We start from the raw sequence: 17370 nt of genomic DNA, 5'->3' as shown, positions 1-17370 counted from the left end.
AATGTTTCAGTAGTTTGATTGATAAACTACTTAGGTACTGGGTGCCGAACGAAATCCCGAAGGCCGAAATCCCGAGTGCTGAAATCCCGAATGCGACACAGCGAGAAGGGGTATGATGAGATGTCGTCACTTGCCGCTCACCTGACGACAGTCGAATCCAACCTCTCGTCGAGATGTCAGACTAACGCTGTCTATAATCGTCCTATGTAAAATATAAATCGTTCTCCGCCCAAGTTCTTGTTTATTGGACTCTCCTTAACAGTAGATACCTACACACTTAAACGTACCTTATCTGTACCCTAATACAAAACTTTTGCGACGCCTTTGTAGTAAGTACATAATCTTCGTTTTTTTTAAGAGAAAATGTTACTCTCTGTTTCCAGCCATATATGAAATTCTTTGATGTCTGTGATACAATAATGATTGCATATTTGTAGCATCGTAATCCTAAACTCGCCTCGCGCGCGGCGTATCATAATAGGAGTACTTATTGCAGGGAAGATGAATTTTTAACAACGTCAAACAAACGTGTGTTTTTTACATGAAATATTATCTGTGAAAAGAGTTCACGATATAATGTATTCAAGCTCAATGAAAAATAATACTAGATAGAAACTTAGTGCAAATGTCTAACGAAAATGGTTTTGAGAAAATATATGTAGTATCCATAATAAACTAAATAATAATGAACAATGATGATATTGTGTGAGACTAATAAAATAACAAATGTAAGTGATACATCGGGTAGTAATGAAAGTGTCAGGCGTCACCTGATAATTGAAGAATTTTCTTACGCATGTTAAAAACATATTATTATCGTTAATCCTCGTCAAAAATGCATTGGTCGCGTTTATATACGTGATAATACGATATAAATAATCGAGTTGCAAAAACCATTCTGGATGATTTTTTCTTTTTGAAAATGACATGTGAATGCCATTTCATTTGGAATATTTAGGTCATTTTCAAAAATCGTCTTTTCCGAACTTTAATTCAGAAATTATTCAAAATGATATCGGCCAATCAGGCATCGTGATTTATACTAAAATACAATACGGTCGTAGTATTGGCAAAGTGAGTAGCAAAAGCAACTCTATTCATACAAAGTGAGATGCATAATCTACTCTATTTTACTACCTTATGTCACTAAGTACCCCGTATTATTATTCTTAGTGGACATTGATTATGCAACGGGCAAAGAGAATCCCTTGAATTTACTATAAAACGTCTCTTTAAAATTTGTTTGCATTACTATTATATGTATCATTTTAAAATCCCTGGCTTTAGAATGTAAAGGCTTTTTGTATTGGCAATCTAGGCAGCGGCGCTTCGTGTTATCCTGAAACTAAATTTTTCGTAAGCCTCACGCGTACTGCGACGCCAAACATTTTCCCCCCACTACACTGCATTGCTGAAGTAATCCTTTTTTTTTTTTCAAATATAGAACAACGGCTAGTTACCTACCTGTTTACTCTTAAAGTTTATATTTTATGGTTCATGTTTATCAGTCATTGACATAAATGGCATTGTTCTCAGTGTGTATGGTAATCTTGTGTCTATGGTAGATAGGATGATAATCGGTGTCGCGACAATGTCGCCCGAAACAAACATTCCAGCTTCAACGGCTCCATTAACACGACGATGTAACCTAACTCAATATAATGTAGTATATATTCTAACCTTTTAGGTTAGTTACGTAGTGAACGTACCCCATATTTTTTGTTTAACATAAAACGGGATCTTCGTTTGTATACATAAAATAATATTACATGTAAAACGCTGGTTTTTCTTCATTCTTCTTCAAAATATGTTATCAATGCGTTTGTTTCCCTTGTACTTAATGATTACGGGACGCACAAATTTGTGTTTTTGCTAATCGATTTTCAAATACAAATAACAGGTTAATTATAAAATTAATTAAAAGTGTCCGTAGCCATTGTGTGTAAACGTCGCAGCTATTTAATTAATATAACACTACCATTATAATAGGGTCACAGCGTAATATACAATTATTAACACAGAATATGTTGAGTAAAACTTGAGAAACATCTTAGATGTAAGTAAATTATCGTCAAAGATAGGTTTTCTTTAATCATTCCATCAGTGATGACGTAATGTAATCGGAGCACAACTAAAAAAATAACAAAAACGCCACAACCATTTTTGTATAATTCAGATTTTTTTCAATGCTCAACTTCCACTAGGAATCTATTTGTGAAGGTTTTAGATCGACAGAGCATCATTAACAAAAATGTTAGTTTCTAACGTTGTACCTACGTCGACCACGTGTATGGGCCGCATAATTATATAATGTATTGTAACCGCATTAACAACGGTGTACCCAATTTCATATATCTAGTTTAGTTACACGATAAATAGGCGAAAAACACCATCCACGCCATAACCCCCGCGCTGGCCTAACGGTAACGTGCCCGCTTTTAATGTCGTGGGTCCCGGGTCTGGAAAATTCACATGCCATTTTTTCAGCGTGTGTTTGAACTTAGAGTATGGACCTAATTTGATGAGCAAGTAGTTAACAACATCCATGTCAAATAAAAACAAAAAAAACTGTTAATACAACCTCTACTCTCATAATAATATGATTATATTCTTAAGATTACCCACGGTGATCGCGCGGCTTAAGCGTTGGACTATCACGCCGTGGGTCTCAGGTTCGAATTCTGGGTCTGGCAAGTACACATATTGTTTTTCAATTTGTGTGTGAGTCAGGGTATGCACCTAATAGGTTGAGCAAGTGGCTGACATCCATTTCTCGTAAAAAAACAAAATCTGTTAATACAAACCTCTACTCCGTGGAGGCCCATATGATCCTATTAGGACGGACATGGTCGGAAAATATAAGCAATTAGATTAATCTACAACAGTTATTTTTATTTCAAATTTTTAAAACAAGAATAATGAATGTTTAATCTAATATAATATACGCTATTGCTTAAAAGGGTAGATACATGTTGTATTCAAGTATGATTGCTTACATTTAAATGTCACAAATAAGTAAACATTTGATTAGTTTGCCCTTTATGAGACATTCTAGTATCTCGATATGAGATAAAATATTCTCATAAAAGATAATGTGAATTCCCACGCGTTTAAATAACAGACGTCTGGAATAAACTGTACGTCCAAATAATAAAATTTATCTGGGGGAAATAAAATTGAATCCGCTGCAGTGCGTGCAATGGCGCAATCCGATCCCAGCAAATAAATTTAAATCCCTTCGCAAACTGAAGCCATTGTAAGTCAGGCTCTTTATACTTTCTACTTTGTGAGGTTTCCCATAGGATATAATATTATATTGAGTATTATCGTAAGTGGGTATAGCTACGAAGGTTTTGCTCCCATATTGGTAAACATAATACCTATTAAATGTATATTGTGGCCCATTGACACAGTTATTGAAAATGTATATGTATAAATATGCCAAAACTTCTGCGAGGTCATTATAAGTGAACTTTAGTAATCGTGAAAAGGATGACTTTAAAATAAAGACTGTTTATTTATTAAGAAGGTTTCCAGACGGTAATGTTTGAAATAAGGAACATTTTGGTATAACTAACTCAATGTCATTTTTTCGAATTAATGTCTTCTGCCAGAACAGTGACGACTCCTTTTACAAAACTGTTAGTTATGTTTATGTGGTTTATCAAAATTGGCAGCGATTCACCACACTTTCCCGTTGTTAGTCTTGAATTTGAATGAACGTATTATATTTGGATGAGAACACTGAAGTGTTACAAATGAAATAATAACACCTTTCACTCGCCATCGTAAAGAAATACTTAACTAAGCATTCGTCGTGAAAATTATAAGTTTTAGTCTAATTTTGGACACTCATTGTTAAGCTATTATTCTACTATGCAAAAAGAGCGTACTGCGCGACTGTGAGGGGAAACTACGCCTCGCTCGAAAGCGTGGTGATTTACAGCTTCTCTTTCTCTCACTCCTGCGGTAGGCCGTGAATGATGCAATTTTTATCAATTAATACGACGAGGTCAAGTAGGCTCCTCATGGTTAATTCGAAAACGACTTGCACCTAGACTGGTTAAGGAAATAAAAATATCTATAGCTAATGGCTTACCCTTCAAAAACACAATGAAATCATATTATGTTACAATTGATTGCAACATGTTTTTATTTTTTTCACGGCTCAATCGCTGGTGCGACCGCGATCGACGCGTTGGAATGGTTGCTGTGATTTTGTGTTTTTCTGTCGTATCATTCATGAATTTCGCTCTGCTGCTAGACGAGTGTATTAATTAGATTAAACTATTCTTCGTAGTCGTTATCCTCACTATTGACGGTCGCGACCTCCACCGGCTGGAACAACTTCTTTACCTTTGACGGTCACCGGTATAGAGAGAAACCCGTGCTGTAGTTCGACTTGTACCAGGATTATCGGACCGTCTGCGGGCAATATCGCCAAAGAAGCCGGACATAAGGTCGACAGCCTACTCCAAATGTGGAACTTGGCCATTACAGTTTCTCTTTCTTTCCTTCTGTATTCACGTTTCCACACCGTAAAGTCATACAATGGAGAAAACTAACGATTGCTCTAGATATCATTCACTGTGTCTATATTTATATTCAAAAATATATGTATATATACAAAATATTTGTGTTTATATCCTACAGTGATTTATAAAGCTATTTTAATAGTACAGTGCATTACAGTTAAATCTAGGGGTTATAATATTTCGTGCAAGATTTATGACGGAATATGTTTTGACGATGTAGTTGGGAATAATTTTATAACAAAGAATTCTTGGGTAATCTTATCAAATTTGCCTCATTTCCTCCATAGAGCTTAAATCTAAAAATCCTCCCTTTGGATGAAAGTGTTGAAATTTCCCGTTCTAAACTATTTTCTCTCATAATTTCGTATGCAGCGGACGTAGAGGAGCACTCAAAGCCGTAACTTTTCCCGCGCGAACACAAAAATAATACTTTTCATTACGGCGTAATACCTACCATCCCCCCCGAATGGAAAATTTTATCGCCAACAATTTCCGCAGCGAATTTTCCGGATTATCAGCCGCTCATAATTCGACAATTCGCATCTTTATTGGAAAAAGAACTCTCCTATTATTAAATTTCAACTTTTTACTTTGTGGCCAAAATCCCGAAGCTTAATCGACCGCTAAATGTTTTTCGTATTTTTTTTACAGTCGATTAAGAAATTCTGAAAAAAATATCACAACCTTATTATAAGTAAATCGGCAATGAAATGATGAGAAAATTAACCCATATCTATGACGATGGCGTGTTTATAATTCGTGTTTAATGCCCCAAGGACATCAGTATTATATAAACGTCAAAAACACCAATTGTACTAATAATATTGTGCATTCGTACAAGTGCACTAGTAAATTGTTTGTACTTAGGAAATATTCATGCTGCAATCATGCAATTATTCGCCGTCATTTGACTCGTGTCAACTTATCAATAACCAGCGGAAAAGATAAGTAACCAACATTTATGAAACTCCACACGTTCCTATGACTTGTGGCAGTGGCGAGAGGTTGAGAAAGGCTTATTAAGATTCGACATAAATAGTACACACTAAACTTTGTCAGTTATACTTATTTGTTGTCATTGAACTAAGAATACGATTTGCAGATGGTGCTGGTTAGTTTTTAAAATTCAATTAAACCATGCCTAAACCAAACTGCAATAGTTTATGACGTATTCTATACTATGGGCGATCCGACAAAAATTATACAAACTTTTTCAGTTATACTTATTTTTTGTTTTTTTTTTTTAATTCATTATGAAATAATAATCTATAATAAATATTCTTATATTTATAAAATATCTAAAATCATGTATGGTTTAATAGCATATTTTTAGATATTTCATAGATAAACTAATATTTTTTGACTATTATCTACTATGGCTTGGATTAGGCAGGGTTTAATTTGATTTTTAAAATTAACAAACACTATCTACATATTGCAGTCTAATTCAAAGAAAACAAATACGTTTGACTGACAAAGTTTAGTGTGCACTATTTATGTCGCATCTCCACAGCCTATATCCACCCTTCGCCACTGACCTGTGGAATTTCACCTTAAGTCTGAACAATTAGCAAACTTTGTAGGAAAGATATTTGGTAAAACGTAAGTAGGCAGTCCTAGAGGCGATTCTGAGTTGTGAGTCTTTTAATCTAAGTATTTAGTTTTTTACTTAACTGATAAAGTTTTTCTTAAAACTATTTTTGGGTAAACATTGAGAAAAAAGTTTCAGACTAATTGTAAGGAATAACAGGTTAAGTACCCACCATTAAGGTAAATATAGATACCACCAAAATATTAAATTATAAGGCCTAGAAGAAAAATGTTTCTTTTTGCTCTATATCACGTAATTTGGAACTGCCAAATATAATAACTTTGATATACTGGCCTTAGTACAAAAATACCCAGTTTTCTTATGCATAAACATACGTCATAAATTTTCTCTCACAAGCATACATTTATCTTTCGGTAAATTTTATCAAAAATGTTTCCACAAGATGTCTAACCAACCCTTCGTTCATTTCATTAGTACCGCTCAATCGTAAACAGCGTTTTGATCTCATCAAATCTGGTTTTCTTCTCTTTTTCGCACGTCATTTTTTGCTTACTTCCTTCCCATTCTTGTTTGCCAGGGGCGGAACAAAAACATTGTCTAAAACTTACCATATCTTTTATGGAGACTCAACACAATTTATTCTGTAGTGTTTCCTTGTTAAACATTTCTCTATTGTTGCCCTCGTAAAATTGATAGACTTAACTCACATGTACGTAAAAATGGAAATACTGTTTTTTTATTTTATATAGGTAATCGTACATCTAAACTCGTCTCGACTAGAACACGTCGAATATGTCAGTGTGATTTTGTTGGTATTCACAAAAAACGTGTAACATAATGCACGCTGCTCGAATGCGACATTTTAGTTTGAAAAAAAAAATAGCTGGTGTCGCAAGCAACAATTTCACTCGACACGGGGCGCAGTTATAGTTCCCAAATATCGCACTGGCACACCTGCAGTAGTGGCATTTTTATTTGATTTCGACGCACGTCACTCACAGTTGCAACATTGTGGCCAATTTTGATTTATGACTATATCCCAGACAAGACGATTTTCGATGTGCTTGCGATATGGCTTAGAATACTGCTCAGCAATAATATATATTAAAAAAAACCCACTTTTTACGTTTTTCTTAGCTCGTATTCTTATTTGTCCGGTACAAATCTTGCAATCGATTTTTAAGTAACTTCCCGACTAGCTAGACACTTGAAAATATACACGGAAAATTTAAGGAAAGGTTTATTACAACGTTTTTATTAGCTCGTATTCTTGTTTGTCCGGTGGTTGTTTGTCCAGTACAAATCTTGCAATCGATTTTGCATTTGAAACTTTTAGAATATATCACAACATGATGCCAATGCATTTTTTAAATACTTTTAGCCATCTTTAAGTAGAATTGAATTCATTTTCTGTTAATTCTGTTTTGTATGAAAAGTTATTTCAACACCATTATCGGTTGCTAGGGGTCTGGGGTCCTAGCAACTAAATTATTAATATATACGTGCGTTACTATGGAAAGCAATGTGACATGTCAAATACAACATTTTTTGGTCGTTTAAGCTAGTCAAGTCAAGTGTATATGGTTCAACAGAATTTAAAAACGTTGTATATAAAAAGTTCTTTTTATCTTGTAATTATTTATAGTTTATAGTTTAAACATCTGTTGGCGTTATCCTTCTAAGCCGATGATGTAATTACTAAACTATGTAAAATTGGTACTATTTGATATTATTGGATTGTATTCAACGAATAATTTTATTCACAAGATTTGAGAATTCTCCTCTTCTTTATTGAATTACATAATTTTTAGACACATTAAAAATATACATTTTAGAAAGAAAATTGAAAATATTGCGCCGGGCACGACTCGAATCTGCGCATCCATTGGATTCCAGTCAATATGCTTTACCAATGTAGCCACCTGCGCTCTACCTAATTACGATGAAATTATCTGATAATCATGCAACTGAGCGCATTATAAGTTTCGTTTATATAAGTACCTACTTACCTTAACTAATAACCACTGTCAGGATCTCTCTAAATTTCAGTCTGACTTATCACTTTAGCCATTCATGTTATGGAATTGTTGACCCAATTTCAAATTTTAATGACATATAATTTTATAGAATCGTTGATTAAGCTTAAATTTCATCGCGGGAACTACGGCATTTGACGGTTGATCAATAAATAACAACTTACGATTATCAACAATGTTAACTTTTGCTAGGTGGTAATTTATGACAATTAAAAAAAAAATCTCACTTGGTATTCAACCTATAATATGGAAATTGCTTTCTGACACTTGTTTTGTTCACATTGTGAGCTTTGTCATGTACGAGTCTCGAAATTTACGTGTATGTTTATCTAATGTTTTTTTAAACGTCATGTCGTGAACGCTTTGAATTTATAATTTGTCATGTTCATTATGTGTAAAATAAATAAATTTGAATTTGAATTAAATGTCCAAATTGTTGGGATTTTTAAATGGGAAAATTATGGGAAGTCTTGGGAAGTAATTTGGATTTAAAACGTTGATAAAAATAATAATTATGTTATTGGCACTGTGTGATTTCTTTTATTTATAGGGCCATTTAAGCCATAAGCCAGTTTTGGTTTATGACTTAATGGCCGCAAAACGCCAGAAATACGAAGCACGCTAAGTGACCTCAAATATTAATACGCATTTCGTTTAAGTGACAAACTTTAATGAATATTATACATGTACCTATAAGTATATAAATAACATATTCTTTAACACGTGTTTAAGTGTATCCTATATTTATCCTTACTCAAGAATCGTACCTCCTTACAGCCGCACCCAGAAGGTAACCCACTTCCTATGTATTCAAAACTAAAGTCTGATTTTCGTGCGATAAATAATAAAAAAATATATATTTTGTTCCACGAATTTGTGGTTTAAAAATAATATAGTTTTAGTAGGTGCCTACATACTTACAGGTGGGTACTTGAAGTATTTAGTATACTATATGGGCGAAACACGTGTGTCGTATTGAATATTGTAATGTATAGTAAATACCTAGTAATAGATAAATTTTACACAACTTTTTGTGTATTTCGTCAAATTAAGATAAAGTTAGTTCTTTAAAAAAAAGTGCTATCGTGTCAGCGAGCTTTATTGAGTAGGGTCATTTCGATTTAAGTTGTAGTAGTTCCATAGAAAGCTTATTGGCACCCCTCATCTAAAATTCAATTATAAGGCATAATGGTATAATATTCCACTTTTCCTTTTCACACATGATAACGTCACATCATACGTGACAAGGCTTATCATAAATCATGTTAAAAGACGATGGAGTTTTCCAGCAATTCTTTATTATTGGTTTCTACCTAGTTGCCGGTACCAATATGCATTCTTTGGTTGTATTCTACGTTAGGCGAACGTCTGTGTTGGTTTGGTCTCTAATTTTGATAGAAATCATTGTTTTTCTTAACATTACAATAGGCCACAGATACACTGATTGTTGTGACCTTACTGGGAGTTGAACGCATTGTAATAAAAGAGTCGCCTAGGCCCTAGATAAGTTTTAAAATAATTAAATAAATTAACCATACTGCATCGTGGTTTTTTTCGGTTTAGGTAAGTACTTAGTTGCACTCGGTCTACGCCGCTGTTACAGTCAGTCTCTACGTCGTAGAACCGTAGAGGTCTCGAGTGGAGCGTCTTATAAAAATGTATCAACACGCACCGCCTTAATGACGGCACCACCTCTCCTCCATTACAACGGATACGAGACTCTCGAGCCTTCCTGCCGCCCCACTTTTCGCGCCACTAGCTTTTTGCCATCTCTCATTCTCATCTCCACACTAAGGACGTGTACCATCAAACACTTTAAGTATAAGGCGAGCCGTGGGGCAGATTACATATTACTTGGTTTCAGGTTTTGTTTAAAACCATAAGTAGGATCTATTTCTATATTGTAACGATATTCTGAAAGTACCTAGCGGTATTTTCACCGGGGATAACAGTAGAAGGTAGGGGGTCAACAGCATGGCCCCCACAAAGGGGGGGGCTGACAGGGCTCTAGCCTGGGGGCCCGGGCTCAGGAAGGGCCCGGCGTGGCTTATAACACGGCGTGTAATCACGGCGTGGTCGATAAGTGATTTAAACACACATGAAAAAATCGCCTGCGGCGCAATTTATTTTCAGTATTATTTAAAATTATGTGGTTGTACGATACAATTTTTAATTGTGTATCGATACAACTCCATAATTCAAATAGATGAATTATTCAAATATAGAAAAAACACTAAATTTACACATTAATTTTACTGCTTAGGTACACAGGTATTTGGAAAACGCTACTGTAGAGCGTCACACTGCCTTTATCTTTAGCGATAGGTAGGGGGCCCGTCAAAAATCGTAGCCTGGGGGCCCGCTTCATGATATGGGGGCCATGGTCAACAGACACACATTCAACCCCCTGTCAAAAGAATAAAATTGCATAGAGCTAGATTTTACTACATATTGACATTAGTTCTTTATACCAACTTAGGTTATTCCATTGCAACGTTCTTGTATCTGCCAATATATCGGCCAATCCTCATTTAAGATGGGCTGGGTGTAACTTTTTGATTCGCGGCCCAGATTTGAGTAATAGTTTTGGTTTAGCGACCGAAGAAAAATGATTAAATAACAATTTAATTAATGTAATCTTTTAATAACATAACATACAGTAGGTAGGTATTTTAGTAACAGTATTAAACATTCTTTTCATTTTATTAGATTGGCTGTAACTTAGGTTATTCTGATTGCAGTATACCTATTTAGCAATTTTGGTTTTGTTGTAGTGTCAAGGTTCAAAATCCTGACATGCATATGTTCCAATAAGTACCCAGTGCTCAGTTTACTGATGTTGGATTTTGACAGAAAGACTAGAGCTTTCATTAAAACTAGTGAAGTCCCTCGTCACTCTGTATTTTGTTGTTATTAAAATTGACAAAATCTTAATGCAAGTTTGTACGTAGTTTAGTAAATACCCAAGTAAGTTTAAACAGTGAAAGTAGAGATTGAAATACCGAATGAAAATATCAATACCGGTATTCGTTAAAAAGATGTAATGACAAGTCTTTCATGGCACTCGTAATTAGGGAATCCAATCCCGAGCCAAAATTCTGATCCCGGGATTTCGGGATTACAATTTGACAATCCTGGGATCCCGGGACTAGTCCCGGGATTGGCATTTTTTTCCATTGTTAATATAAAAATTTTATATTTACAAATAACATTGATAAAATCGGTCAAAAATAAAATAATCTAGTATAATTTATACTATTTAAGACATTTATTGTTAATATTGTATACGTTCAATCTTGGAAATACATAAGTTTAATGGAGTAAATAATATTGTAATATAAATAATAATGTGAATTTAATATGAGTTTGCTGTTTCTGATAGTGAAGACTTAATGAATGGGTTAGCGAGATTTAAAATAGTAAAGCAAATCATGGTGCACTTATGGCCTTTCCGCTTCATAAATCTAATTAGTCAGCCAAATATGAAACTGCCGTAAAACGTATGAGATCATGGTGGAATTACTTTGTTAATAGTGCGAAACATTGTTTTTTCCAATCTTTCTCATTTTTATTAATTTACTTATGTGAAAAAAATAAAATGAATCGGAAACTTACACATGGGTATAAATCAAACTTCATTCAAACTCAGTTTATTTCTAATGTAGTTATTTGTTATTAATAGTATTTTTCTGTTATATTTTCGTTTTCATTTTATTTTCCATAAAAATTGATAAAAAATCAATCCCGAAAGTTTCGGGATTATGTTTATCAATCCCGGGATTCATAGGTATCGAAAATAGCCCGGGATTGGAATCCCTACTCGTAATTATTTCGTTAGTGCCGTCAACTATTCCACAGGCAATAAAATAAAGTTCCATTCATAAACCGAAATCGATTAATTAATTTCACCGTTTTTTTAATACCGGTATTTTCGATTATTAAAGCCGGTATTTCGGTATCGATGGATAGCGGGATCCTGGTTTTCGGAATACCGGTATTGCAATCCCTAAGTGAAAGTTGCAAGATAACATTTGAATTTGTAATAAAAAATCTTATTGATGTTGTCAAATATATTAATCGCACAATAGACAATATAATAAAAACACCACATCCTTAATATCTTGAAAACGAATACGAAAATAATTGTACCCGTGTTGTGTAAGAATTGTATTATAATTGAAAAAAAATCAGTGTGCCTTTCTGTTTATCAATTTATTATTCTTTTTCGTTTCAGTTTGACGAAACAGGTCGTGGCACTGAAGGAGATCAGACTCCAGGAGGAAGAAGGCGCCCCCTTCACCGCCATTAGAGAGGCGTCACTCCTCAAGGAGCTGAAGCACACTAACATAGTCACTCTCCACGACATTGTCCACACCAGAGAGACGCTCACGTTCGTCTTTGAATTTGTTGTAAGTACAACAATCCTCACAAAATATTATTGCGACAACTAGTCATGTGTTATTGTCATACAGGTACAACCCTGTGTGAATATTAGCTTCTTTCAGTATCTGACATCATGCGTCCCACTGCCAGTCACCTCCTATCCAGCGTCTCTTCGCTCGTTCCTCTCCTAGCAGAGCCATTGCTATTATCCTACTCTGAACAAGGACATTCTGACTACATCGAATTTTTAGATTCCATTGATCCCATAAACATTATCCCCTCACGTATAATCTATCCATCTGGCAGGTGGTCAGACGACACATTATCTGAACTATAGGTTTCTAGAATAATTTTTAGTTTTATAGGTTTTCATAATATAATATAATTGATCATTCCATCTTCTTCTTTAAGCCAGTTTTCTATCTATCTATCCCTATTTAACTGAACTTGTTATTATGTGCCCAAAAAAAAATTGTTTTTCCACAATAATTATTAAAATTCATAAGTTTTTCTTAATCAATTCTTTCTACTAATAAAAGTACATTGTTAGGTATTTTTTTGTTTCCATGATATCCGAATCTCTCATCTCGAAACTATTCATTTTAATTACAATACCAACCATTATATTGACACATTATCTGTCGTTTCCAGGATACCGACCTCTCGCAATACATGGAGAGGCATCCGGGGGGTTTGGAGGGTCGCAACACTCGCCTCTTCCTCTTCCAGCTCCTCCGTGGACTGGCGTACTGCCACAGAAGGAGAGTTCTTCACCGAGATGTTAAACCGCAGAACTTGCTCATTAGCGGAGCCGGTGAACTCAAGTTGGCAGACTTTGGACTGGCCAGGGCCAAGTCGGTGCCCAGCCACACATACTCGCATGAAGTAGTCACACTGTGGTACAGACCACCCGGTAAGAATAATAATAGTTGCAGGTTTTCCTTTAATTCTTTCCATGAAATATTTTGTTCATTTTAAAAGATAGAGACTTTTACCATGTCCATACCGTGGCAACTCCTTTGCTCGTGATAGCATATTGGGACAGCGTCGATCTCTGAAGCTGAAGGTCGCGGGTTGGAATCCCATGTCTGAACTCTACATAAGTTTTTTGTTCTAATCTGTGTTTGATTCAGAGCAGGCCCCAATAGCTAAACTATTATTCCGTGTAAAACAACCTTGTTAAGATAACTTTTTTGGAGGCCGATGTGCTCATTTTAAAAAATTATGTTTTAATATTTATTACCAATGTAAACCAGTTAAATTTTGTATGAAGCAATTGATACAAGCAAGGCTGATTGAAACAAGTTTTATGAGTATTGATTGTTAGCCATTCACCTAATCAATTGGATAAATGTCCCGTAACAATATATTTATTAAAACGGTTCTGAAAAAAATCGTATTGGATATAAATTCTCCTGCTTAGTACATTAATATAAGTCATGTGCCTTTGGGTATTAATAATTTCCATAATCTTTCCAGATGTACTACTCGGAAGTACCGAGTATTCAACATCTCTGGACATGTGGGGAGTGGGCTGTATATTTGTCGAAATGGTCACCGGCGTACCGACATTCCCTGGAGTCAGAGACACCTATGATCAACTTGACAAAATATTTAAGGTAAGTATTTACACACAAACGAAAAAAAACTCACTTCAGTTTTAATGTAACTCTTTTCCAAGTCTATTTTTTATCGTAATGAGAGGAAAGTAATTCTTCTCACTACTATTATTCTTAAGTGACCACAAGTGAATATGAATTCGGTGGTACCTATCTAAAACTCATTTTTTTCTGATATGAGGTTTTGAAATAAAAGTCATTGAGTATGCATGTCTCTTGTGATATGGATAGATACATGTGCATTAGGAAATAGTTTTATTAATAAAAATATTTATCGGCTTTCAGGTCTTAGGCACGCCATCGGAAGAAACTTGGCCGGGTGTATCTAGACTTCCGGGGTACAGAGCCCACCGCTCCGCCCCTCACCGGCCGCGGCGCTTGGGTACAGCTTTCCCCCGTCTGCATGATTCGCGGGACGCGGAGGCGCTAGCCGCCAGGCTACTGCAGCCCGACCCACTCGGCAGGGACACCGCCGAGGAGGCCCTCCTTCATGACTACTTCGGAGGACTGCCAAAGCGTCTCTACGACCTACCCGATGGTAAGTATTTTGTTCGTGAATAATTCAAGTTTGGGCTAGTTTAACTTTTAATCTGAATAAATTTATGTATTCTTCATTTTATAGCCAATTAATTAGCTTTGGAATAGACTTTGGGTTAAAACTCAATAAAGCTCTTATATTATTCATATTTTGACACTCAGTTTAAAAATTGAAACGGTGGATATATCATGATAACACAATGATTCCTAACCGCCGATCATCTTGGATTGCGTAGTAAAATTTAATTCTGGCGTCGTCAAATGCTTCTAAATACTATCCACGGGGTGTATACGCCGGAGCTATGGGATGCTGGCATAACCTGGGAAGATGCAAAAAGACTGGTGGAGGCACTATGTGGTGTACATATTATGCTCGCAACTGTATTACCAAGATTTTCAATTTTGATGTTCCCGTAATGATTATTGTTGAATGTTTTTGTAAAAAATGTTCAATCAAAACAAAATATTTTAGAAGGTTTTATTTAACTCCTGTCGAATCTAATCTGTGTCATCCACATTTCATTAGATTTTACATAAAATTTCAAAGGTTTCTGTTTATCGGAAAAAGCTTTAGGACCACCGTAGAACCCCTCAAATAAATGACTATGCCCGGGTCGCGCATACAAACTCGTTTCGATTGCAACACGCTGAATTTGTCAATTTGATGTTGTTGTCATTCACAAAACACACGTAACGTAATATACTGCCGCACATAGTGTCGGTGTGATATTTTTGGTAGAAAAAAAAACATCCGCTATTGCATGTAACAAATTTCACTCGAGATAGACCACAGGTAGTATAGCAAAATGTTGCATTGCAGGTGGTGTTTTTTTTATTAGTTTTGGTTAGCTGTGTGACGTCACTGTCAAGAAAAGAGTTGCTTCATTGCCGGCCGTTTTGATTTATGTTATATCCCAATTAAGACAATTTTGTATGTGCGACCTAGCTATGATTAATCTTCATTCAATTGGCATTGGCATTGGCTTCAATTATCTTCATTTTCACATGAGATCAGTCTACTATTAATTAGTTTGAAACTTTCATTAACAGATATTAATTTCTTGTTTTTTTCATTTTATTTTCAGAAATGTCAATATTCAGCGTAGACGGAGTTTACCTTTATCCGGAGCATCGTCACGCGGGTATCAAGTGAAGCCAATACTCCAGCTTGGATTGCCATGCCTTTAATTCTTAATGTGTCGACCGGTGTCGAAGTGTGTAGATAATTTTTTAAAGAAATTTTATGTAACAATTAAAAAAACGGAAAACACAACAGAGTGAGAATTATATAACGCCAAGATAAATAAATGACTGTTTCATTAGGTCTTTTTTGTAATTATGTCGATATAAATATGGATAGGTATTGTATTATTTCAATTGAATATACACACCGTAGATAAATATATATTTACAGTGGGTTATATTCCATAAGAAGCATTTCAATCGTTTCTTGCCTTTATTTAAATATCCAATGTTCTCTCATAGAAAAACACATATATATCTTTCTTTGTCTTTTATAACAAATGGCCAAGCAATCTATAATCATCAACACCATTTATTTAACAGTCATTTCTAATAAAAAAAAAACAGGATTTCATTATAATTGTGTCAACTTACAATCATTAAATATGTCATACTGGTATATTTTCTTTTCTTCCCGTTTTACAAAAAATTAGAATCTACCAATGTGTCTTTATAAACCACATACCATAGTCGAAAGTTAAATTACCCAATGGATAATAAAGATATTTAATTTTTGTATGAAATACGAGTAGTATATTATGAGATGTATGAGGCAGAATCTCAAATAGTCAAATTAAGGCAAGGAATTAATGTACTGTGTTTCTATAGAACTAATAACCACTGCAACGCGTATGCCGTAGATCATTTTTAGGAACGTGTCTTAGGAACTGATATTGAAGAAGTTTTAAACGCAGTTTTTGACGTAATCCAATTTTGATACTGTCGTGTCCAAATGTGTGACGTGTGGAATGGATTGTTAATCGTTTTGGTTTTTTATTTGTTCAGTTTTGATCTCCGTGTATCGTTTCCATTTGCATTGCATTTTTTCACACGAGTCTAGTAGAAATTGCACTCACCATTTTTGCACATCTCATTTATAGAAAAAAATATATAATAATATTGCTAATAGCTGTTATAAAATGATTCAAGATTCATATTATTTTAAATATCACAATATTTTCGTTCAATCGACTTTTAACAAATAGATGTCATGTTTTATTTAGAATTGTGGAATATTTGATAACTTGTTATATTTGATTTTTTAAGATATAAGCCCTGAATTTATTTATAATTAATAATGCCAATGTTATTAGGAGAACTGTAATGAATTAAACAATTTTTCAATATTGCATAATTTAATATACCATCCATTTTATTTTGTTTGAATTATCAAATATTTCATTTAAAACAACACATTCCCTCTCTGAAAATTTTTGACTCTTTTCCACATTGTAAATGAAAATTGAACCTATTTCAAATAACGACTATTGCGATGATTTATTAAAACGAGTGTGTTATTTTCATTAAATCAATATAAAAACAGATCAAAATGACTACATAGAATGGTTTTGAAACAAAGTTTTTGTAACTAAGCTTGTTTTGAGCTGCAAAGCCATCTTTAGAACGAAATTTAAAAATTATCGATAGATTGTTATGCAGATAGTTTGCAATTGACGGCTGTCAAA

The 17370-nt window shown here is 34.5% G+C and overlaps 1 protein-coding gene across 7 annotated transcripts in view; it reads left to right on the top strand.

Moving 5' to 3' along the window:
* The window catches only part of Eip63E (cyclin dependent kinase Eip63E), a 573562-nt gene extending 556493 nt beyond the window's left edge, over positions 1-17069 (top strand). For 4 of the 7 annotated variants that reach the window (XM_085960002.1, XM_085959999.1, XM_085960004.1 and 1 more), the window contains 5 exons: positions 12358-12532; positions 13158-13419; positions 13986-14125; positions 14411-14663; positions 15748-16785. In XM_085960002.1, coding sequence (XP_085816128.1) covers positions 12358-12532; positions 13158-13419; positions 13986-14125; positions 14411-14663; positions 15748-15815 — 898 coding nt within the window. In that variant the 3' untranslated portion in view covers positions 15816-16785. Of the gene's footprint in view, positions 1-12357; positions 12533-13157; positions 13420-13985; positions 14126-14410; positions 14664-15747 lie in introns of all 7 variants that reach the window. The other 3 variants (XM_085960003.1, XM_085960000.1, XM_085960006.1) reach the window with 1 other exon arrangement.
* The last annotated feature ends 301 nt before the right edge of the window (positions 17070-17370 follow it).

This window comes from Rhyacophila brunnea, unplaced genomic scaffold, assembly GCF_057557595.1.
Source record: "Rhyacophila brunnea isolate RB1 unplaced genomic scaffold, BYU_Rbru_1.0 scaffold_9, whole genome shotgun sequence".
NCBI lineage: Eukaryota > Metazoa > Arthropoda > Insecta > Trichoptera > Rhyacophilidae > Rhyacophila > Rhyacophila brunnea.
The sequence above is the reverse complement of the archived record's forward strand: the minus strand, read 5'-3'. Positions and strand labels throughout refer to the sequence as shown.